Genomic DNA, 24,696 nt, shown 5'->3' on the forward strand with positions numbered 1-24,696 from the left:
AAATCCTTAGCCTTTCTCTTATAATAGTCATCAAGAATTCACATAAATGCAGTGGTTACCGAAAAAAAAGATGCGTCTAAACATCTTTTAACCTCAGATTCACCGGTGTTCAAGTACATGGGAATCATTTGACTTTGGCAGTAGCATAAAGCATTGAAAGCACTACATTTCTTCCCCCATGTGTTTGAAATGCAGCCAGTTTATTGTTACAATAACTTTTCAAGAGGGAAAGGAGTCAAACAATTACCTCTTTATGCCTCTTCCTACAGAGAACTCAACGTGAATGCAGCTGATCAAAGTGATTGAATGTGACCTCTGAATAACTAAAAACATCCACTGTCTATTTTACAGGGAATGTCAACTGATGCTGTATATTTATGCCTTGCTTTACTGTTTGCCAATGCGTTGTTTTATTTGTCAGTGAGTAAAAATGTCACGTATGTGAACATAAAGACTGATTGATTTGAAACCATTAACCGTTACTGCTCTTCATACAAGAGGCTAGTATTTTTATCAAAGTGCCAAAATTTGTCATATATCATGTTCTGTTTGGAGCCAGAGCACATACTGGGAATACGAGTCAAAACTCTTCCTCAAAACACAACATTTTTCCTATAAGAGGACTCATTTTTTTATTCATTAAATAAGTAAAACAGATTAAACTTCACTTGCTCACATCACTCCAAGTGTTTCTCACTGTATCCTGTTCCATCAGAGTCTCACATTTATCTGAAGTGCACCAACTCAAGAAAGCTTAGCAAACACAGTCATTAAGTGAAGGCTGCGGAAGTGTATATAAGTGATGTAAACAGTGAAATGGAGCAGCTGCAGGAACTGTCATCACTGATGCTAGCCAATGGCCAACTTCCTGTTTAGAAACATGGACAAACACCCTCAAGGTCCAGACATACCTGAGCTGTGCAGCTGTGTAGAAATAAACATTAGCTTACAGAAACAGGCACTGCTTTTAGAACTATATCTTGGTGCTTCAAAGAACTATTCAGTCAACATTTATAAAAAGGAGAATGTTTCTTTGTGTTAATTACATTTCAATAACATATACACGTTCATATACAGAGTATTTTGGGGACTGGAACTATTGAATAAAAAGAAAAACAAAAAGCCTTTGAAGAGTGCAGCTTCATACAGACAGTTCAGGGGTTTGAAAAGTTCACCCAATAATTAAAGTTTGCTGTATGATGAATCACTCTCAAAAAAAGACTTATTTCATGACTTTTGAGGTTTTTTGAGGGACACGTTAATTGTTTTTTGTTCAATCCACTTAATTTGTAAAAAAAACCATCAAGTTAACTTAATCCATTTGTGTTGGAACAACATGAAGGAATTGTGTGGAACCCTGCATTTTCTCTCACTATAAAGGCAATTACACAGTGGCTCAGTGGTTAGCACTGTTGCTCACGGCAAGTAGGTCACTAGGCCAAGTCCTGGCTAAACCAGAAGGCCTTTCTGTGTGGAGTTTGGATGTTTTTCTCAAGTTTGCTCTGGTTTCCCCTACAGTCCAAACACATGTGAAATGCAGTAGTCAACAATTAAAGTGGATCAAATCATTTCATCAAATTTCTCCTAAAAATATTCAACACATATTCTTGTCTAGGGAGGATTTTAAAAAACTTGATATGCTCAGCTCCACTGCAAATTTTTACAGAAAAAAACTAAATCGGCAGGAGAGTAATTGGGGGTTCACAAGTTAGTGCACTTCCACTGAAAAAGCAGAAGGAAAATGAGTATTTCTTGTTTGTGTTTTGTTCAGTTTGTTGATTATAGACGTTATAAGGGTGTGTTAAATAGGGCAGCATTAAGCTGGAAGAAGGGAAGTGGGTCCCAATTATATGTTAACCAATTATAAATGGGACATTCTACCAGAAACGTACATTTCACTTGTCACTTGTGAAAAATGTGATAGGGGCTAACCTTTATGCTTAAAAAAAAATCATACAAAAGAAGCATAAAGTCATACAATTCAATGACAGAACGCATGCTTGATCACTGTCAGCTTCTCCTCATTCAAATGATGTCCAAGTCATAGCTTTAAAGGTGTAGTGCACACATTTTGTGTTATATTTTAAGCTAATTTTACAGGACTGACAGAAACAAGGGGGCAATTGTCACGTTATTTGTGTTCTATATTTTTAGTATTTATTTGTAGAATTTATTTATAATTTCATGTTTTTAATCAATTGATGTGAATGATAACAACTTAAACGCTATTTCTGAAGTTTTTCTTTTCTACTACATAGCAGTTTTCAGCATAACAAAAATGAATACAGCAGGTTTAATTGGGCTGAGGATAAGGACAATGACAGGGTTTACCAATTTGTAGTGTTTTTAATAGAGAAAAATCTGAGAAGCAAATGAATGGCATATTCCTTTACAGAACAACTCCCAGAAATCAACCAGTCCATTTTAGACATTTTTTTTGGGATGAAAAACTTTGTATTCACTAATTATGTCTTTATTTCAGGAACAGATCATGTTTGTTTCTGATAGACTGTCCCATGGACAAAGCCTGCTACCATGCTTCCAATAATCAGTAGTGAATAATAATCAGTCTATTAACCTCAACCAGCCAGAAGATATTTCTTAAACTTGTTATTATCAGCACTGAAAGCCAGCGCATGCGTCAGATGAGCGTTTCAGACATTGTAAACTTTGTGCAGAAAATGACATTTTTAAAGAGATTCTTTTCTTAAATGTAAAAAAAGAAGCAGGATTTCATTGTATTCTCATTAGTAAAAAAATAACAATAATAATAAAACAGTCAATTCTTATAAATAAACTATATGATGGCACTAACACACAGTTTTGTTTATACAGTGAGGGGCACCGTCATCTTTTTGCAAAGGGGCCTACTGCATAGTTTGCACTAAACTGGTTTTCCCAGCCTTGTAATTATTATATCAACATTATGATATTTTCTAAAGCCTAATTAATGCTTAATGAACTCATTTTCGTGGTTCGGGGAGGATGTGTTTTTCTAAGCCACTTGTACAAGCTCATCATTCTCCACTCATCTTGTCTCTTTTCTTCCGACGTCAAGGTTTGTTTTTTCAGCCTCCTCACTTAAACAGTCTGACGGCTGAGTGAGGGAAAAGAAACACAAAAAATAAATATGAACATATAGGTGAGGCAGACACTGAAAACCTTAAGTCAACACTTCTAATGAGAGTCCGCGGGGTTAGAAGCTAATGAAGGGTTAATTAGTCCTAATTGGCATCATTAATCATCACTATAGCTGTCACAGAAAGACAGAATGGAAACCGCGTGGAAACGTTGAGATTTCTATATGGTTTTTAAATTATTTCTCTGGCTAATAACAGAGGGAATGTGTGTGGTCTTTTGATGTCGTTCTTAAAGAAGAGACTTGAAAACTTACCAACACCGCATCAACAAGCGCAAAGCTTATCATGCACAACAGCGCACTCGTGTGGCGGAATTGCGCTACTACTACTATCCTACTTTTACACACACAGACGTTTTTTTTTACAGTCTTTGACACACAAAGACGCGCACACAACGCTCTTTCAAAAATAAAACGGAAAAGCAGTACATCTGCAACTGTATGTTTTAATGTGTTAATCATTTACATTTTGATGCAACAACCCACAGAGAAAATACTCAGGGAGTAATACAGTGTTCACGTCAACTTTGGCCTTTGACCTTTGACTTGTCCACAAAATGAAACTCTTTTCCCCATGTACAGAAATCTGAATATTTAATGCCAGAAACACACACAGGCACACACAGAGCCTCTCTCACAATGACACACATACACACACACATACGCTGTCTCCCAGAAACTGAGAAGCGTCATGAAAGTAGAAAGATCAGATGAATGGAAATGCTGTTCGAATAATTTTAAAATGACCCAAAAAGTGACTTTTGAATGTAGTGTTAGGCTTAAACATGTACTCAAAAGAATGCAAAGACTTTCAAAATATACACACAAGGATGCTCTTATAGTCTCCTCTATCAAAATGGACATTACACATGTAGGTCAGTTTTTATCACAAACCACCACAACACATTAGCTTATCGAGCCATAAATATACAATGAAACACCAGATAATCTCGCAGGACAGTTTTTAAAACATGGTCTTTCCATTGTAAAAAACAAAAACGCTCATCAAGACGTTTTAAGTCATGCAAAAATAACCATTAAGTACAACTTTTAGAAAACATATAAATACTACCACGCAATAATCCACCAGCTCCACTCCAAACATTCTGACATCTGTTTAGGAAATGATTCAGAACTGATTATTCTTACAGTGACAGGTTTCCCTCAACCTGACACAGGAGAAACCAGAAATACCCACAAACGCCAGAAGATGGCGCCCAAAACCACACAGCTCGGGGTGCCAATAATCAAACATCTTGCTGCGTCCCAATTCGCATCCTTATACTAAGCCCATTATTTTTTCTTAAGAAGTAAAAAAGTATATAAGTTTGAGTCTATAACAAAAGAGTAGCCTATGCAAGCTTTGGGACACACTACCTCGTTACCAGATCGTTGTGTTGCTTAGTTATAAGCCTTGTCAATCATCCACATTTCTGTCATATTAAACTTCCTACCTTATTGGAAAAGCAGTAGCAGGTTAATCATGAAAGTGTTTCATGCGGAGAAAACTCCTCAGGTCTCAGGATAATTCTGAATTCAGACGGTAATGCCCAAACGCCTTTAAATAAATATAATTAACAATCATACAAACATCTGTACCGAATCCTGTCTACTTGACGGTTGGTCTCGCGCGTCCATCAAGTTTGTAGTTTATTTAACACTTACCGCGTTTGTAGTTCTAATCGAATTCGCGCCCGATGCGCAATGGATTATGGGAAATATCAGCGGTTAGAGTAAGGATGATTCTACAACAATAATTTTTTTTTATTAAATAAACCATCCAGAAACCTTTGGCAAACTCTTTTCAACATACTATGATTTGGGACATACTATATTTTCAAATACTATTTAGGACAGGTAGTATGCGATTCGGGACGCAGCACACATATTTCTTCTTTTTGTGGTGGTGGATATCGTTACCACAGCTTGAAACTATAACTATACAACTCTAACATATTGTTTTTCCCCCTTGAATATTTAGTTCCTGTGGTAATATGTGTAGTATGTAGTACTCACTTCCATTTGCAGAAAGAAATTTGGCATCAAACGTTTGTAAACATGCATTTACTGAGGAATTCAACACTGCTATGTGCAAAAGCCAGAAAGAGTCGATGAAAAAAAAACGGGTAGACTCTTTAAATGTGTAATATTAAATATCCATCTGAATTGTCAGAGCTAAGGACATTTTTCTCATCTCGTTTTCAGAGATGGCCTTGAATCTGTTTTCTGATTTAACCCATTATGTACTAGCATACATAATAGACTGTCATGAAACAGTACAGGATGCTGCAAGAACCCAGCAAGCATTTTTTGTCTAATAGATGTCTAATAGACGTCTAAACATAGTCGTCTTGGCTAAAACAAGGCTAAATTTTAGAATAGACCAAAACTAGACTAGCCATCAAATAGACAGAAGTGAATGACTACACACACAGTCTGTCTAATCTGTCTATTTGACTAGTCTAAATATAGGCTATTCTTTGACGTCTATAAGATTTTCACTGAGAGTCCAAGTTTAGTCTTGTTTTAGCCAAGCTGTCTACGTTTAGATGTCTATTAAACACAAAATTGTTTGCAGGGAATGCTTTTTTTTGGAGTGAATATATAGTTGAGCCGTATAAAAAGCAGGAAAGTCTTACTTACACAGACACACAAATATACATAACTATTCTGCACTTTGATTTCCACAGGTTAGTTGTGAGTTTAGACCTAACAGCGTCTAAAAAGTGTTCATATCTCTCGTAATGCCCCTGTACATTAATGCTGTGTCCATCTCAGTCATAATCCAAAAACCTGAAGCATAACTCGTCAACTCAAATAATAATTTACATTTGTTACGTTGCAGACCTGCCAGAACTCTAAAGCTCGCTGACCTTTTAATGCTTCCATGACATGAACAAACACACACTTTAACATTCTTACAACCTTACCCGATCAAAATGTACAGTCTGCCTCCTTTGCCATTGTTTAAATATTTGTTTGAAATGGTGCGTTTTAAGTCTTCAAGCAGTGAAAGAAGAGGCGTGCTGATGTTCATCTGGTGCTGGTGAGTCCGGAGTCTCTCCGCTCTCTGTTTTGGGGCCAAAGTGAAAGAAGAATCTAATCTACTGAACACACCTTACACAAACACCCAGAAGAAAACAGGTGACTATGCTTGGATGTGAGTGTGAGCTTGTGTTTACCGATCGATGCAGCGCATGCATGTCTCATGTCTTCAATATCCAATCAAAGCAATCTTCCAGCTACAATTCAAAAGGACTTACTTTAGAGTTCAGGACCTCTCGAGTTTGTATTAGTATTTAGATGAACTGGATGGAGTGTGGGGTAATAGATGCTGGCGGGATGGGGATTGGGGTCGTGAGGGCACTAGATTGAGTCTTCAGACTGGAGATGAGGGCAATAGAGTATATAGAGACTAATAGCAGGCAGTAGAGTGTCGTCACAGGGGTCATAAGAAGCAGAACGGGTGATAAACAGTCACCGAATGAGATGTCGTGTGAGAATCTGTCCACCTCCAGTGGTTATTTTGTGTTCTTTCTGTCTCTTAGTTTTATCCTTCGCTACTCTCCTGCGCTCCGCGGTGCTCTGGATGCAGGTTTGCCATCGTGTGTTCGGCGATTTCGGCCCTTCCTCATTTCCTTTAGGTGCTTCCACTTTTTGGAGTTCAGCGGATCATGAGCTGGCACCTCGATGGCTGGATCTGGTGGGCTCTTCCCTGATAGGCTGTGCTTCCGCGACCACACTTGTTCACAGATCTGGTCGACTGTGTTTAAGTTTGGATGATCGACCAACTGCATAAAGTCCCTGTACCACAGTTTTTGATTGGTGGACTGGCCATGACTGACATGTGAGTGGGCGGGGCTGCGGGGGTTAACAGCAGAAGGGGCGGAGCCAGCCGAAGGCAAAATCTCCAGTGTGATGGCCAGGATAGTCTGGGTGAATCCGTGCTCCATAGAGTGGCATTGATATACACCGGCGTCTCTACGCACAGCTCGCCTCAGCAATAACCCTCGCTCAGTTTGCAGAACACGCTCATCCAGACGCACCTGTTACACACAAACACACACCCAATGAATGCATCAAGCATCAGTAGCGATGGCACTGATAGCAGAGAGAAAATGAAAGTCATTAATTGAAACAAAGACACACATTTATCATCTGTTATCAGTGCTGTCTATATCCGTCTTTCTCATAATAAGCCCACATATCTGCCCCAGCCTGCCTCTCACCTCCTCCCGTGGGTTTTCCGGAAGCTTCTGATAGGTCCATGTAATCTGGGCCTGCAGTGATTTCGGGACGCATTCCAGGAAGGAGCTGCTTCCATCCACAGCGTACAACCTCTTCTCCAGGACACGCTGCTTCTGATGGTCTGTGGGACACGCATGAAGAACAACGTTACACTTCAAAGCATTAATAAAATGTAGTTAAAATTTTACTCTCAATATCAAGAGTGTGTGCATAACACTTTACAAAAGTAAACAAAATATACTGTATGAACCGCATAGACAGTAAAATCAGATGTAGACTTTGTTTTTCAGTGCAAACAACTTAAACCAAGATATACAATGTGTACTTGAGAAGTAGAGACAAACCAAACTGTTTATTAAAAAACTGATCAGTATGATGTATGATTCTGGCTCAATGAAAAATTACAAAGTCCAAAAAGTTACAGGGTTTCAATTAAATTTCTCTTTTTGAGCACCCTGACAGATAATTTGTGTTATTTTAGGCAAACAAAAATGACTTTGTTTTTAAAATTCTGATGGCTTTTTGATTTAAGACTTTGTAGATATTTTAGGTGTAAAACAACAAAAATAAATAGTAAGAAACAAAACAAAGATGATGCAGCCATTTTAAAATAAATAAATTAATAAATAAGACAATAACTATTTGAATGTAATGGCAGATAAATGCTAAACAGGAAATATTAAAATCCTAAATAAAAGTTTTTTATAAATGTGAAATGAACTAAAGTTGTTATTTTTTAAATGATACAAGTGAAGATCCTTTCTAAAAGATCAACATTTAAACAGCCTTAATTCAGTTTTATTGATAATGAAGATTTTCAACAGCCATAACAGCTAAGGTTAATGCTTTTTTGCAAACAATGATGCAATCTTTTTTTCTAATGAATTTATATTTCTTAATACAAAGCACAAAAAATTTATACGGATCAGAAATCTGTAACAAAGTAAAAATTTTTACTCTCAGCTTTAATCATATTAATAAATCCTTGCTGAATACAACATAAAACAAAAAAGTTCAGAGTTTTGAACAGTAATGTGTCCCTACTCTGTTTTAATCTTACTGTCCTATAACAGAAAAAAACATTTTAAGATATTCATGAGCACATTTGTAAACCATCAAATAAAGTGAGAGTTAACCCTAAAAATAACCCCTAAAATAAGAGCTTCCAACCTTTTGTAAGATTAATTCTTACGTTGAACACAAAAGAAACTTTTTCAGTGAGCAACTGACAACCGTAGGAAACCAAAATACTATTGTAGTCAGGGGCTAACAGTTTCCAACATTCTTCAAAATATCTTCTTTTGTGTTCATCAAAAGAAAGAAACTCAAACAGGTTTGAATGACAGTATTTTTGGGTTAACTGTCCTTTTATGAACCACATTTATTTGCCATTGTGAATAAATATTAAAAACAGAGAAATGTCTCCTCCTTGAGGCTGTTGACGGTACTGCAGTTTTACCTCCTGAGCAGAGGGCATTAGGATCTCCGTTCCTCACATCCTGACGCCGGAACCTCCTACACGCATAAAAACACACACACACAAGCATATTTAAAAACTTAACACATCATCAGGTTTGACTGTCAGTCACAAGTGTGGTCTAACAGTATGAAACTAATATTGAATATGTCTCAGAATTTTAGACTCCAATGAGTGCATCTGTACCGTTTGGTGTTTGGCAGGTATCGTGTGCAGGTGTGTCCGTCCCAGGCGCAGTACGGATCTCGAGCCAAACAGCACTCGGCACAAGCTTTACCGTACATACTGCAGCGGTGCAGAGGCACCTGGACAACACCTGTGTCTGAGCCAACATACAGCTGTTGCTGGAGAGAGACAGAAGAACAGCACCGCTTGATTTACTGATGTGCTGCTTTCATGTGCTCCTGTGATCTTGTTTAAAAATAGCTGACATTTCCCCTCCTCTCAAAAAAGATGTATTCTTACCCGTTTGGAGGAAATCTGCATACTGATAATAGACGAAGAGTCCTGCAACAAGAAGAGTCCAATGCTAAGTTAATGCGTCAGAAAAAGATTGTCTGTCGTGCTTAATGTATTATTTTTGAGATGTTGCTTATTTTTATTGAAAAGGATTCTAATCGTAAATTATTTTAATGATACTAAGTAACAATTATGCAGTGGTTATAATCCATTGATGATGTGTTAACCACATTTTTAGGACTATTCTTTGTAGCACACACTTCTAAAGTTTCTGTCTATTTTTAAGGAATACAGTGGGCAGATTATAGGTGAGGTGGATGGTAAAAAATTAAACAAAAAGCAAAAATAATGAAAAAGTTAACTATCACAATACATACAGATACAACTTCAAATTCGAAATAAGAGAATGTGCATATTATATGTAATGTATATTTAACAAAACATGTTTTACTGAAAATCATAGCCTCTACTTAAACTTTTAAATAAAAAAAAACCATAAAAACTCATTATTTAAATAATGATCACTTCATGTTATGGTGCCCTTTTTGTATATTTAAGCACTGAGTAATATTAGTTAATTAAACAAGCTCCTGCTATAAGGTTAAGATTATGCTTTTGTCTATAAATAATAATAACAATGCACCTAATTTTAATACAGGGTAATACAAGGACAATGCAAAAAAAAAAAGTAATACCAAAAATAAATAATACCCTAAAAAAAAGTTTTAAGAAGTGATTTAAAAATACTTCGGGATTCTGCATTGCGAATATCAGCAGGTAAAGAGTTCCACAATTTAAGTGCCAATGAAGAAAATGCAATTAGCCGCCTTGACTGAGCAGTTAAAAGACCAGCATTAGACGAGCGTAAAGCATATCTAGGGGTATAATAGACAACCGGTCAAAAGTTTGGGGTCAGTAGGATTTTAAAAAAAGCTTATCCTGCTTACCAAGGCTGAATTTATTTAATCAAAAATACAGTATAAACTGTAAACTTGTGAAATGTTTTTGCACTATAAAATAACTGTTCAAAAGTAGTTTATCATTTAATTTAATCCTTTATTCCAGTGCTTTTAAAGAAGAAATTTCAGCTTCATTACCCCAGTACTCAGAGTCACATCATCCTTCAGAAATCACTTTAATATTATTTTTATTATTATTATTATTATTATTATTATTATTAATGTTAATAGTAATAAAATCAATAATGACTGGAGTAATACTTTCATTTTAACCTACATACAATAAGAAAGCAGCCATTTATATTTTTAATAAATATTTAACAGTTTAATGAATTGTTGTTTTTAAACGCCTTATAAATGCCGCCTTAAATTAATTCTAAAATAAAAAAATGTTTTTAAAAAACATGAAAAAACTGACCCCAAACATTTGAACGGTAGTGAATTTACATAATATATATGTATAATTTACTGTAATTACTTCAAGAACACTGTAAAAGTGTGAAACCTCATTGAAATACAATTTATCTCTACATGAGTACTTGACTATATTGAGTTTTAGTTTATGTTATCCCTCTAAATAAAAGCCACACATTTTTGTGTTCACCTTAAAGACGTGCAGCTCCTCCAGCAGCAGCTCAGTGTTGCTCCAGCTTCCCTTGGGCACCGAGATCACCTTCAGCACAGAGCCCACATCTGCAGGAAAAAAAAACAGAGAGACTTTAACCTGAGTCGTATTCTTCCTCTAAACACACACTCTTCAATATTCAGTCAATACTGTACCTGTGCCGATGAACATGACATCATAGTGTCCGTCGGCTGCATTGACTCTGTCTACAGTAATCTGAGTGAAGGTGTATGGGATACCGGTGCGCAGGAACAGCGGTCGGCCACCCAGAGGAGTCACTGGATTAAACATTAGCGGATGGTGCCGTGCAAACTGGATTACGTTATCAGGAAAACCTTTGGTGGACTCGAAACTGCCGAAGGTCTTACTGGGACACTGAGGAAGAGGGAGAGACAGAGAGAGAGAGATACTGTATCTGTAGATTCCGGAAACATAATCCGCTCATGATATCAACATGTGACACAGGTCAGCAAGTTCAAACATTTAACCAGTTAATATTGAATCTAAATGCACTTTTACTTTAACATTCAAACTGTGTGAAAACGCACTGATGACTTTGATGCTTTAATATGTTAGACTACCACTTACACAGGGTTTTTCCCATAATGAACCAATAATTATAAATATTACAACACACTTATTATTAATAATTATTTTAAAAATATATACAGTTGAAGTCAGAATTATTAGCCCCCCTTTGATTTTTTTCTCTTTTTAAAATATTTGCTAAATGATGTTTAAAAGAGCAAGGAAATTTTCACAGTACGTCTGATCATATTTTTTTCTTCTGGAGAAAGTCTTATTTGTTTTATTTCGGCTAAAATAAAAGCAGTTATTAATTTTTTAAACACCATTTTAAGGACAAAATTATTAGCCCCTTTAAGGTAAATTTTTATTTGATGGTCTACAGAACAAACCATCATTATACAATAACTTGCCTAATTACCCTTACCTGCCCAGTTAACCAAATTAACTTAGTTAAGTCTTTAAATGTCACTTTTAACTGTATAGAAGTGTCTTGAAAAATATTTAGTCAAATATTATTTACTGTCATCATGGCAAAGATAAAATAAATCAGTTATTAGAAATGAGTATTAAAACTGTTTAGAAATGTGCTGAAAAAAAAAATCTGCCCTCTGTTAAACAGAAAACGGGGAAAAAAATAAACAGGGGGGCTAATAATTCTGACTTCAACTGTATATATATATATATATATATATATATATATATATATATATATATATATATATATATATATATATATATATGTATATGTATTTTTTTTTTAACTGTACACAACCTGGTAAAATTCTTGTTGTAAAAGTTTAAGTTTGTAGGAACAACAAATAATAACTTGACTTCTAGTTGGTATCAGAAGTGGGTTATTTAAAAGGCAAAGGCTTCTAGATTACGCTTATTTTAACAAAATAAATTATAATCACATCCTGGTTTTTGGTTAATTAGGATAATAAGGTCTAACTTTGCTTAGACAAATGTTTTGCCACTTATATTATTAAATAAATATACAGTATTGAATATAAATTCATGGTGCAGTGGAAGCAGAATTCATTTTGTGACCTTGACCTTCTTTGCTTTCAGGAACTTTGATGTGGAGGCTGAAGTATAAGAAGGAGCTCTGTCCTGCTAAAGAATTTGCCCTCTCTTGTGGTTTGTAATTTAATGAGCAGCACAAATGTCTTGATACCTCAGGCTGTTGATGTTGCCATCCACCCTCTCACACGCCCACATACTGAATGTAACCCCAAACCATGATTTTTCCTTCACAAAACTTGACTGATTTCTGTGAGAATCTTGAGTCCATGCTGGTTCCAATAGGTCTTCTGCTGTATTTGTGATGATTGATGCAGTTTAACAGATTTATTAGACATTATTAAAATATATCTTCTGTCACTTTTCCAAATGATCCACTAGAAGTCAAGTTATTCTTTGTTACTCTTACCACTGGGATCGACAACAAGACTTTTGTCAGGTAGTGTGTATTAAAGATTTTAAAAACTTTTTACAGGTGTGTATGATGTGAGATCTAGAGCATCTTATCATACCATGCCTGGCCGTGGGTAAGGCACTTTACCCTGGAATGGAATCCACTGGTAATTGGGTCCCTCTTTATGGGCAAAAGGTCCTAAAAATGCTCGGCGAATGTCGTTCATAGTATAGAGACACACTGCAGAACCTTGAAATACACTACTGTAAGACACAAAACACACACACATACACACACACTGGGCGTTAAAACGTTACAATACTGAGAGATAAAAATAAAAATCATAGAAATGCTGAATGCAAATATTTTGTACTACTTTGGTCCTCACATAAATGCCCAGTTTATCTGAATTCACGTCACATTATCATTTTATGTTTAAAATATGTAAAAAAGAAAAAAAAGGAAAAAAGAAAAGTAAATTAAAATTATTTTAAACAATTCATTAAACAATTCATTATATTTTAATAATTCATTATTAAACTCAAAAGTTTCCACAGTTTCCAAAAAAATAACTCATCATGTCATTTCTGTTTGACAAAAACATTATGTATTGACATTTTTCAAACATTAAGATTTTAATATTTCACCCACAAAATAAAGAAGTCATGACATGAAGGTTAGTGAACCAATAGAGATTTTAATGGTAAAAGCTTTTTAAACCACACCCTTAGATGAACTCTGACCTGGAGGTGGTAAAGACGGTGTAGATAAGCGGGTTCTTTTTGTCACGGGTCTGCAGTAAGAAAACGTCCCCTGAGGGCCCAGACAAAGGTCAGATTGTCAGTTGGATTGTCAGTTGTACAATATCAGCGTAATTTAACTCTAGTGTGTCTGTGCGTGTTTGTGCGCCTTCTTACGGAGTTCATCAAAATGCGTTTCAGTGCCATCATTGCCTGGTACAGAACACACAAGACGAGCCTTTAGAAATGTTGTCCACTTGTTTACTAGACTGCGCTGTCCTCCCATATCATTCTGGTACAAAAAAAAAACAACACAAATCAAATTGATGAACAAACAGTAGCCACTAGACACTAACTAAACAGTCCGGGTAAGTCATTGGTTCCTTACCCTGCAGAGCTGACCAATCCGGGAATAAGTAACCTTCCCAAATCCCTGAGCTTCTACAGCAGTTTCCCTGAAGAAGAAGAAGACTTTATCGTCGTCAGGGTTATCACTCTCAGGAACACCAAATGCTGCAATAAACTTGGGCTCTGAAACACACAGCATCATTTACAGGTCTTATTGGCATTATACAACAACAGATAAATATCCAAATAAATGATTCAGAGACAAATAAGTGTTTGCAAGATAAGGAAAATAAAAATAAAAGTTATATATTTATTTATTTATTTAGGTAAGACTGTAGGAGCACTAGATCATGCTGAACTCATGAGTTAATATATTAATCAAGCATTAATTAACGACTACTGCACTAGCAACAAATACATTTATGAACTGCTATTAATTAAATGTGTCATGAATGTATTGATGTTGCAACATAATTTTAACTGTATACAATGAATACCATAGGCAATACCATGTATTTTAGCTTATTGATAGAAATTTATGTAGTGAATGTTTTGCAAAGAAATCATTATGCAATGATGTTGTATTATAAATGTGTGCATGAATACACGCATAATAATGTACTCATATATCAAGTATTACCCTAATTTAAAATTAATGTCAGATGCATGCTCAATTTATCATTACCACTTTCCTTTTATTATTCCTATCATTCCAATGTGGATACAGTATTGTTATAAACACTTATATATATTTTCACAAATGATTAAAAAATATAATAATAGTTAATTATTAATAAATAATAACATAATAAAATTCTGCATTATAGAATCAAGTCATTTTAACAGACATAAACAAACTGAAAAAGACACCCTTTGGTGAACAAACGCACCATTGAGCCACCGAGAATCGTGCTGTTCAGTCCGTATGGAGGGTTTTTGTCCCATACTGCGAAAGATTGTAAAGTCGCGTCCCATCAAATCAGTGGCCACACCTGCATAAAGCTCATCACCTAAATGATGACAGAGAGAAGGTTACTGATTGGTCATGACGTATCAGCATTCCAACCAAGCAATTTTAGATTAGATTTTCACTGATCAAATTCAGTTTAGTTTTGGTTAAGATGTCTATGTTTGCTCAATTAGATGTATTTTAAACATTTTCTGGATTGTTTATATAAGCAATAGAAAGATAAAGGGTGGCATCTTACCAATCAGAACAGAAGCTGATGTGTGACGTGGGTCATATGGACTCTTCCCTTTTCCATCTTCTACAAGAGAGGGATCGATTCTAAATACATGATCCTGTGGAGCAAAAGCAAACTTTAGCATTGTGTTTGGCCATGCAAAACCAAACAGGACTGGATTTCACACAAGCTCAATCATATACAGTACCCCCAAACACACAAACTTACCTCCATTTTCTGTCCCACCTCCACATAAGCACAGGTGGGGTGGAAAGCCCCCGTACCACAGGCGTATAGGTGAGTTCGATTATAGTGGTGTAGCACTTTCACATAGTTTACGCAATCCGTCTGCAACACACACACACACACACATGCACAAATCAATTTTATGCAGGACATATTTTACATGCTTTCCCCAGTTTATCTGTCAAAGAGAGAGAGAGAGAGAGACGGTCCCCATCTGGATTGACTATCAGTGACCAGACATACAAAAACAGAAACACACAAGCACATGAGTTGTCTCTTGAGGGATCTTTTACAGGGCAAATCAGAAACGAAACGTTATTATATTATGTATCCTTGACGACATGAGTGCTGACCTTTCCATGCACACTGTGATCCCGGATCTCTCTGTAATCTTTCGCACTTTCTCTTTGACGCATGAAAACAAAGACATTTTCAATTGACACTTACACACATGGACACCTATAGTCTCTCTGTTTCTCTTTTCCTTTGTGAATGTGCTCGCTGGAGCGTGCCACATTTCCCAGAGAGCTGGGAATCACTACGACAACATGTGGGAGCGGGAACATCCGGATTCCAGGGTAGACAGAGAGGATGCAGGGATGAAGCCAAACAGAGGAATGTAGAACAGAAAAGACAACATGAGATGAGAAGAGTAGGCAAGGGTAGTAAAAGGAAAGATTAGACGAAGAGATGATTAGTGAGAGATAACCAGAGAAGATCTGTGATGAGATTAAACAAAAGGATTCTGAAATGAGGCGATGCAGTGGCGCAGTAGGTAGTGCTGTCGCCTCACAGCAAGAAGGTTGCTGGTTTGAACCTCAGCTCAGTTGGCATTTCTGTGTGGAGTTTGCATGTTCTCCCTGAGCTCACGTGGGTTTCCTCCGGGTGCTCCGGTTTTCCCCACAGTCCAAAGACATGCGGTACAGGTAAATTGGGTAGGCTAAATTGGCCGTAGTGTATGAGTGTGTGTGGATGTTTCCCAGAGATGGGTTGTGGAAAAAACTTGTGAAAAAACTGCGCAAAAACATGCTGGATAATAAAGGGACTAAGCCTTTATTGAATGAATGAATACTGAGATGACATATCAATGGGTCAGCAAGTAGAAAATAGACAAGACACTTGAAGACTTGAAGAGACAAGACAATATGAAACGTGAAGTGAAGAAGAAAAAGGAGTCCACCAGAAATAATTCAAGAGAAGACAAGCAATAATTTGACCAAAAATAACAAGATTAGAGACTAGGTGAGATAAAAAGAGATGGGGAGACAAAGGATGAAACTAGTGGAGACAAGATGAGAAAACCAAAGTTGAGATGCCTTGAGAAGGGTGGAGAAGAGGCAACTTTAGATGGACAAGATGAAAAAAACTAAAGATGAGACCAGAGCAAGTCAAGTCAAGAAGAGACAACCAGAGACAAAATGTCCAGAGGCAACAAGAAAAGAAGCATCTCAAGATGACCATAACTGAGACCAGACTAATTAAGTAAAAATAATAAGATACAAAGACAATATAAGAAGACCAAAGTTGAGATGCCTTGAGAAGAAAGGAGAAGAGGCAACTTTAGATGGACAAGATGAGACCAGAGTAAGTCTAGTCGAGAAGAAAAAAACCAGGCACAAGATGTCTAAAGACAAAAAAAAAAAAAAAACTTGTCAAGATGAGCATAAGTAAGACCAGATTAATCAAGTAGGAACACTAAGACACAAAGAAAATATAAAAAGGCAACAGACTATACTAGAAGATGGAAGTTGCGATAATAAGGGAAAAAAAGCCAAGAAACAACTTATAACAAGAAGACGTGATCGAGGATGACAGAGTCAACAATATACAGTTGAAAAGTTTGAATTACAGCAAAGAAGAAAATGAAGGGAAGAAAAGACTTCAGATAAGAACAGACATTTTAAGTCAGGAAAAGACAACCAAAGACAAGAACAACTACAGAAGACAAGACTAGAGAGAAGATTCAAGAAAACTCAACAAGTGTAAACCAGTGAAAATATGTTCACAAACAACAGAACACAGAAGAGTTGAGATGAGATGAGACATCCAGAGAAAAGAAGAGAAAAATGGAGGGTCTTTTTCTGTTGTTCTCTTCAGTTTCAGTAGCAGATGTTGTTTAGACTGCGATCATGCCTCACTCCATCTTCTCGTGGGCTTTCACCAGCAGTTTGAACCCTGAACTGAACATCTGTTTAAATGTGCTCAAGAAACACACATACTCAAATTCAAACATCAGACATCTCCTTTAAGTTTCTGTGGACAATGTGACACTGATCCATAAAATACCATCCTAAAGATATTCAGATCAAAATTATTTGAATCAATCTTCTCTTAGTATACATAGAACAGGGCAATATTGCTGAATGCAGTAAATGTATAACCTGCATTTCACCCACCATATTTGAGTCATCGCACAGCAATCTGGGATGATACCATGTCCCCCCAAAATGGTATCTTAAGATTCAAGTAAACTTCTTTTTTATTAATATGCCATGGAGACCAGGGCTTAATAAGTAACCCTCATTCTTTTGATCTATAATGGGGCACAAGTGACAGATGGCTAAAGCTGCAGTCTTAACATATTTGTAAATTAACCCACCTCCCATGCTGGTGTTGCCAGTTCAAATCCCACTTGGAGAGGGTCAAGTACAACCAGAGGTGTGGTGACCCGGATGGGACTGAGGTTTATAGGGATGAGTAAATGGAGCTACTAAGAGCTGTGTGAGTAAACCTCACTCCCCTCTTCTAAAGAAACACATTAAAGGCTGCAGTCTTGTCGCCGCCAATAGTCTGGTGGTTAAGTGCGCCAACATATAGCAATGTTGACCCGGGTCTGACTCCCAACTTGAGGTTCTTTGTCGATCTTTTCCCTCTCTCTCTGCTCCCAATGTTTTCCTGTCTGTAATCTGTCTAGTCTTATCCTAATAAAGGTATTCCTTCCAATTGGTAATGTTTTCTAAACCAATTTCGAGAGGATCACTTGCTTATGATTGACCTTGGCTGGTCTCGCATTAACAATCACATGACCAACCAATTAGATAAATTCAAACACACCTAAATAGTCTGCTCTAGCTTACCTCAGTCATCTCTAATTTTTGAAGATTCCCCCCACCCACCCTGACTCCTTCCCCTCTTTTTCTAGCTAAATAACAGGTTCTCAAGACCTACCTGAGCCCAGACTATCCTCCGAGCTCAGGGCTGTCTATCAGGACAGCATGCCAAACACGCATTTACCTTATTAGGCATCAGCTACGTGTGAACTCTTGAAAACCAGTTAGAATCCACCTCAGACTGGGTCTTATCAAGTAGAACCACAAGGTGCTCACAGGTGCTCAACACATGAGCACTAGAAAGAGTTTATTGTCAAACATTTGCAGTTTTTCTGTCTAGAAGTTATGATTGGTAATGTGCCTCAGTACTTATTTAAAGATCTTGTTTTTCAGATTTTTTATTAACATTTTGTTTAATTAAACAACAATTTGAAAAAATGATCGTTGCTCCAACAGAGCCCCCCGCCCCACTGCACCATTTCTATACAATATTTTATGCACTTTCCTAATCTATTTTACATCATCTCATGATATATACATTCATACAATACAAGAAGATAAAATTACCTATATGTTCACTCATCTTCTGTGTTTGTGTGTGTATGTGTTTGTTTGTTTGTTTGTTTGTTTAATTGTTTGTGTGTATGTGTGTTTGTGTGTGTGTGTGTGTGTGTGCGTGTGTGTGTGTGTGTGTGTGTGTGTGTGTGTGTGTGTGTGTGTGTGTGTGTGTGTGTGTGAATACAAATAAACAGTTTAGTTGAGTGATCTTATTTATAATGTCTTGCCAAACTTTCTCTGAGAAAATCAAAGTTCAGTTTCCCATTGTTGTTTCGACTTTGTCACTGAATTTAGATTTTGTGAGGAGATAAGAGTAAATCACACCTATATTTATTTAAAGATCTTTTAATTCCCTCACACATGCACTCATCAACATGGACATCTACTTTTTTTTTAACAGTTTTTTTCAGTAATTCTTTGTTGTTCTTGTTCTGCCTGTTTAGAGGTCTTTTACATCGGGTAGTTTTAGGAACCCTGTTACAGCAACTATCCACCGGGCTTGATCTCCAAGAAATAAAATCCCTCTGGATGATTTTCCGGGTTGTTCAGTGTTGCCACCTTGTGGACTAAGTACTATAAATCAACTATCAATTCAAAGCACGTGCGTACATTAAACACACAGTTCGAAAAATCCAGCTACACATACTGATCATGAAATATTCACCATATGTCTGTACTATACCTTAGCCTTATAAAACCAAGCATATTTTTGGCTTTAGTTGGCAGCATAATTTTCTTGAATAGTATGGGTGAGTATGTGTTTTGTAACCTTTCTGCTACCTCTGCAGAAAGATGTGATTGACATGTGCCCTCCTGCCATGCTTAAACCCTGCACACAGACACACACATACAGGGGCTTGTGGAGAACAAAGGCCTCTCTTTGAGCTTAACGCACCCTGTGAAGAGTGAGTGTGTATGTGTGTGTTGTATGGTGGGGGTGGCGGAATAGAATCATCGAAGACCAATTAAGTTGCTGACAAACTGTGTTTATACAGGAAGGGGTCTCTGCCTTTCTCTCTACCTCTCATACACACACACACACACACACACACACACACACACACACACACACACACACACACACACACACACTAAGACTACTGTTTCGAGAGCTTTACACCCTTCAATAAGGAAAGGACATGTTATGAGTGTGTGTGTGAGCATGTGTATTTGTGTGTGTGCTGATGGGCTCTTTGAAGTGAGCCCACGAGAAAAGAAGAAAAAAGACAGAAAGAAAGACAGAGAAAGAAAGAGACAGACCGCAGAACAAAAGAAAAAGAGCTTTAAAATAAACAATGTGTCTCAGGAGGAATAAGCTGTATATGTGTGTCAATTTCCTGCTGATACACGTGCAGTGAACTTTCAACTTTGACCTTTTATTAGCCTTACCACTGTGTGATTCTCTACAAGTAGCCTGAATCACATTTAAAAATAAAGCACTGATTTTTAAAAACATTGTAATTTTAGATTTAACTCTGAATTATCTCAACACATACTCTTCCTCTCTACTATGCTGTTCACTCATAAACTGAAGTGGGATCAGTTTAACTAATTTAATCTGATAAGATTTAATTAGTGTGATTCATGCAGATGATGTTGATCAGATACAAAAAAATCTGACTAAGGGTGCTTTTACACCTGTGGACTGATTGTTTTATTCCGAAAGAGGAATTAAAATTGTTACAATGTTTTTTTTTTTTTTTCAATAAGGTTCGTTTTCACACGGCAAAGTTTCTAAACAGACCAGAATAGTTAAAACAAGTCATGTGCGAATAGACACTCCTCACATTGGTCAACTTTTCAGAGTCCCATGGATTCCGCTGAGCTGTCACATCGTTATTTTAATTTATCATAAGCAATAAGACATAAGTGATAAGGTACACTTTTATTATAACACCCACAGACATCGTCACCAAATTGTTCTAAATCAGAGAGGTAAGACTTTCTCATACACAGCCTCTTTTCAGTTGTCAAGTTTTGTAAAAATCTATATATTCAATCAGTCTATCAATTAAAAAAACTTTTAAAAATTATGCATCATAGGCTTAAAGTATAGAGAGAAATAACAGTTGAACCAAGACTCTTTCTTTTGAGGTGAAATGAGCAAAATAATATGACAAATACAAAATATTATAAGATTAAAATATGGCATAATTATCAGATGGTAATTTCGGTCAAACAGTTAAACAGCTCTCTTGATATTTCGGCATGCTTTCACTTCCGTATTCAACATAAAACACACATTTATCGGTAGAAATGGCATCCCACAATACATATAATTCTCTCTTCAAATATCCGTATATACATATGGCTATTACACAACCATGAATTGAGCTGAGAGACCAACCTAATTCAGGTGATCTCAGACCAAATGGTTTTTTGGCGTGGATCTGAGCGCGATTGCAGATTTTACATATGCCAAACGAACCGCACTAACCAGGCAAACGAGACAGGTTCCAAAACTAACGTCTTAGTTTAAAAGCATCCTAAAATATTCACTCATAAATATAACTGATTTGGTTCTCTAACTCATACTTCTCAGTGATTCATCTACAATGATTCTCAGGGGTACACACATAACAACCATATTAAATGTTACTTTCAAAGCAGCTTTTGGCAAAAACACATATACAGGCAAAACAAAATTAATGTGTGAGTCCAGACAATACACTATGGTGGATTCATGACATGATATTGACGACAGTTTTGGAGCTTCTAGTTACATACTTTAATTAAAGACAATGGATTAAATGAAATTACATTCTAAATAATGTTATGCTTTTAGCACAGACCGAGTTGCTTTAAATAGAGTGACCATATTTCAGTTTTATTTTTAATAGGTAAACTAAGTAAACTAAAATACCAGCTAAAAAATTATTATTTCACTTTCATGCTACTCAGGAACCCACTGTGGACACTAGCAGGTAAAAGCTGCTGCTCCCATGCTTTTCTTTTATATGGATTTGAGGAATTCAGATGCACTGACCAATGTTTGCATACGTACATAACCGACCAATGGTGGTGTAATGAATATGTAATGCAAAAACCCAAACAATAAATGAAAATTGTAAAAAAAACAAAAGGAGAATCACTGACATTTTAGAAGATCTTAATATCGAAATGCATTTTCCACAAAAGGAAGACATGTCTAAATTTGGTCTTAATTTGGTTTTGCTGTAAGTGCTTTTTTTTTTTTTTTTTACAATGTGCCATTAGCCATTGACTTTTTATTTTATGAATCATTTCTAAAAAAAAACAAAAAAAAAAAACAATCAAGATGACGATGATGATTTCACTGAGTAAAGAAAATGACCTGCATCTTGGATGAGCTGAGGATGAATAAATTAACATTTGAATTTTTCTGCTGACCCAACAGATGTGGTCACTTTGAACTGTGCTTCTATGACAGAGACCGTAAGACAGAAACATAAAGCACTGAAAGACAGAGACTGAGATGAAGGGAATAGAGTCAAATGAAAACAATACTGAATGACAAATCAGGAGATCAGACTGAGAGACTGAACAAAGGAGAAAGTGAAAGGTCAGGGGGAGAGTCTTAGGGAAAATCTTAAGTCTTATTCATGGAGGTCTAGTCTGTCCCTGCCGTCCTGTACACACCTACATGTAATGAGGGTCAACTCACAGGTCAGCGCACTGAACAAAGTCTGTGTCTCTGTGTGTGTGTGTGTATGTGTGTGAGACAGATCTTATTGTCAGCTGACTTCAGTATGTTACCCACCGCAGAATGAACCAAAAACACACACGCACACACACAAATTTTGAAGTTGCACAATCTTGCACACCCTTTAGAATAAAAACAGAGTGTCCAAGAAACATCCCACACATATCCGCTTAACGCTCCAGATAAAACACAATACAACTTACACTAACTATGACCCTTTGTTGTGTTACAACACATAAGTATTAAAGTTAAACTGTAAAATAGTATACAACACTTACAATAAGTTTGATGTATGATGTTTTGTACAAATTCCACAAATATATTTGAAGAGTTCACATGCAAAAGCTGTCTGAAATCCTCTTCGTAAATGATCATTTTTCTAAGGCTCCTATGTTCATGTTAATCATTCATCGATATAAACATGAATCTACAGACAAGGGCCTAAGAAAAATGCTAATTTTAAGTCTTTGTAGGTGAATTTTAAGTTAAATGAAAAAAAAAAAACTGTATATACAGTGTTTACAAGTCTGAACACTGTTTTTCATTCGATTCTTGTTACAACGTGGACACCTCTAAATGGTGTTAAAAGAGTCACATGCTGTATTTCTAAGGTAAAATTCACCCAAAAAATGTAATTCATGTTTTCATGTGATGACGTATTCGCGGCCACAAAATCACACGTGACGTGAGCTGACCACAAGCTGTTACCACAGAGACGGCGGACGCGCACCTTTGAATGAAGTCTACTTTAGTGAACAGAACCTGCATAGGCTGTGAATAACAGCTAATAAAGTTGTGAATAACATTCAGTTTGGGGTACAGAGCGATCATTTGGAAGCATGGGAAGAATGAAAATGAAACTGAACCGTGCACATCATTTCAATAATCATATTGCATTTCAAAGTTATGATTGTGACAAGCATTTAATGTTTTTCTTTTTAACAGAATGTTGTGCATGAGAATAAAGGTTGAACAGTGTCAGTATAACTACTCTAGCCCATATAATGTTGAATTTAATGCAAGAGAGAATCTAATAATGGCAAATGTCTGATTTTACCAGCAGAAAAAATGGTCTAATAATGTTGTCAATGACAAACAACAAGCATATGTCTGAAACATAATAATTCAACTTCAGAATTATGAATAGTTGTATTCCGGTGTCATCACATTACTGTACATTAACAAACTGGACATATTTAAAGTCTGTTCAAGTCCACCATTCAAAGTCTTTTCAAAATTTTGCATTACACCTACAGTAGACCTGCACATATTATTATTATTATTATTACTATTATTATTATTATTATTATTATTATTATTATTATTTATATATATATATATATAAGCACAAACACACACATGCAAATGAGGACTGTACAATTTCTGTGAACAATGTGACTTTGATATTACGATATTTCATTTTTCTGCGATAAATATTGCGATATGAATACAGTTTCACAAGATGGTTTGAATAGCACTATTTGATGATGTTCTGTGGAGTCTAACAGTATTCAGGTACAGAAATTGAATAATCACAATGCAAAAAATGTTCTTTTTTACTTTGCTTCGTCTTTTCTCTACCCCAAATATCTACAAATTCTTAGATCAAGTACAAAAAAATTTGTTTTGTTTTCAACTTAAAAAAAAAAAGTCAAAATTAAGTTTTATAAGTTAAAATTGAGTTTTTCCTTAAAACAAGCAAATGATCTGCCAGAGGGGAATATAAAATAATCTTGTTTTCGCTTCGAAATATAGCTATTTGGATTAGAAACAAGACAAAAATTATAAGTGAGAAAAAATATTTTATTTTTATTAGTTTTTTTTTTGCATAAATCGCATAAAATCCATATAAATACAGTAATTAAATACAATTCTGTGGTTCCTGGTCAACTATAATTCAGACTTAACATTTCAGATCTTGCGATGTGGCTATTGTGGATGTGCACATTGCGATATTGATGCTAAAATTATAATATAATGAAAAACAAATCTTTTAAAGAACATTCAGTATCTATGTTCATTGCCCCTGACAGATA

At 36.0% G+C, this 24,696-nt stretch overlaps 1 protein-coding gene across 5 annotated transcripts in view; it reads right to left on the bottom strand.

Moving 5' to 3' along the window:
* Window positions 1–3,567: 3,567 nt before the first annotated feature.
* The window catches only part of sema3b (sema domain, immunoglobulin domain (Ig), short basic domain, secreted, (semaphorin) 3B), a 116,530-nt gene continuing 95,401 nt past the window's right edge, over window positions 3,568–24,696 (bottom strand). For 4 of the 5 annotated variants that reach the window (XM_073909716.1, XM_073909717.1, XM_073909718.1 and 1 more), the window contains 14 exons: window positions 15,353–15,472; window positions 15,149–15,242; window positions 14,831–14,950; window positions 13,981–14,123; window positions 13,770–13,884; window positions 13,596–13,665; window positions 12,971–13,115; window positions 11,063–11,282; window positions 10,887–10,975; window positions 9,330–9,371; window positions 9,051–9,208; window positions 8,847–8,902; window positions 7,369–7,508; window positions 3,568–7,185 (listed from right to left, as the gene is read on the bottom strand). In XM_073909716.1, coding sequence (XP_073765817.1) covers window positions 6,700–7,185; window positions 7,369–7,508; window positions 8,847–8,902; window positions 9,051–9,208; window positions 9,330–9,371; window positions 10,887–10,975; window positions 11,063–11,282; window positions 12,971–13,115; window positions 13,596–13,665; window positions 13,770–13,884; window positions 13,981–14,123; window positions 14,831–14,950; window positions 15,149–15,242; window positions 15,353–15,472 — 1,998 coding nt within the window. In that variant the 3' untranslated portion in view covers window positions 3,568–6,699. The remainder of the gene's footprint in view (window positions 7,186–7,368; window positions 7,509–8,846; window positions 8,903–9,050; window positions 9,209–9,329; window positions 9,372–10,886; window positions 10,976–11,062; window positions 11,283–12,970; window positions 13,116–13,595; window positions 13,666–13,769; window positions 13,885–13,980; window positions 14,124–14,830; window positions 14,951–15,148; window positions 15,243–15,352; window positions 15,473–24,696) is intronic. The other variant, NM_001128346.1, reaches the window with a different exon arrangement.

Source organism: Danio rerio, chromosome 8, assembly GCF_049306965.1.
Source record: "Danio rerio strain Tuebingen ecotype United States chromosome 8, GRCz12tu, whole genome shotgun sequence".
Classification (NCBI taxonomy): domain Eukaryota; kingdom Metazoa; phylum Chordata; class Actinopteri; order Cypriniformes; family Danionidae; genus Danio; species Danio rerio.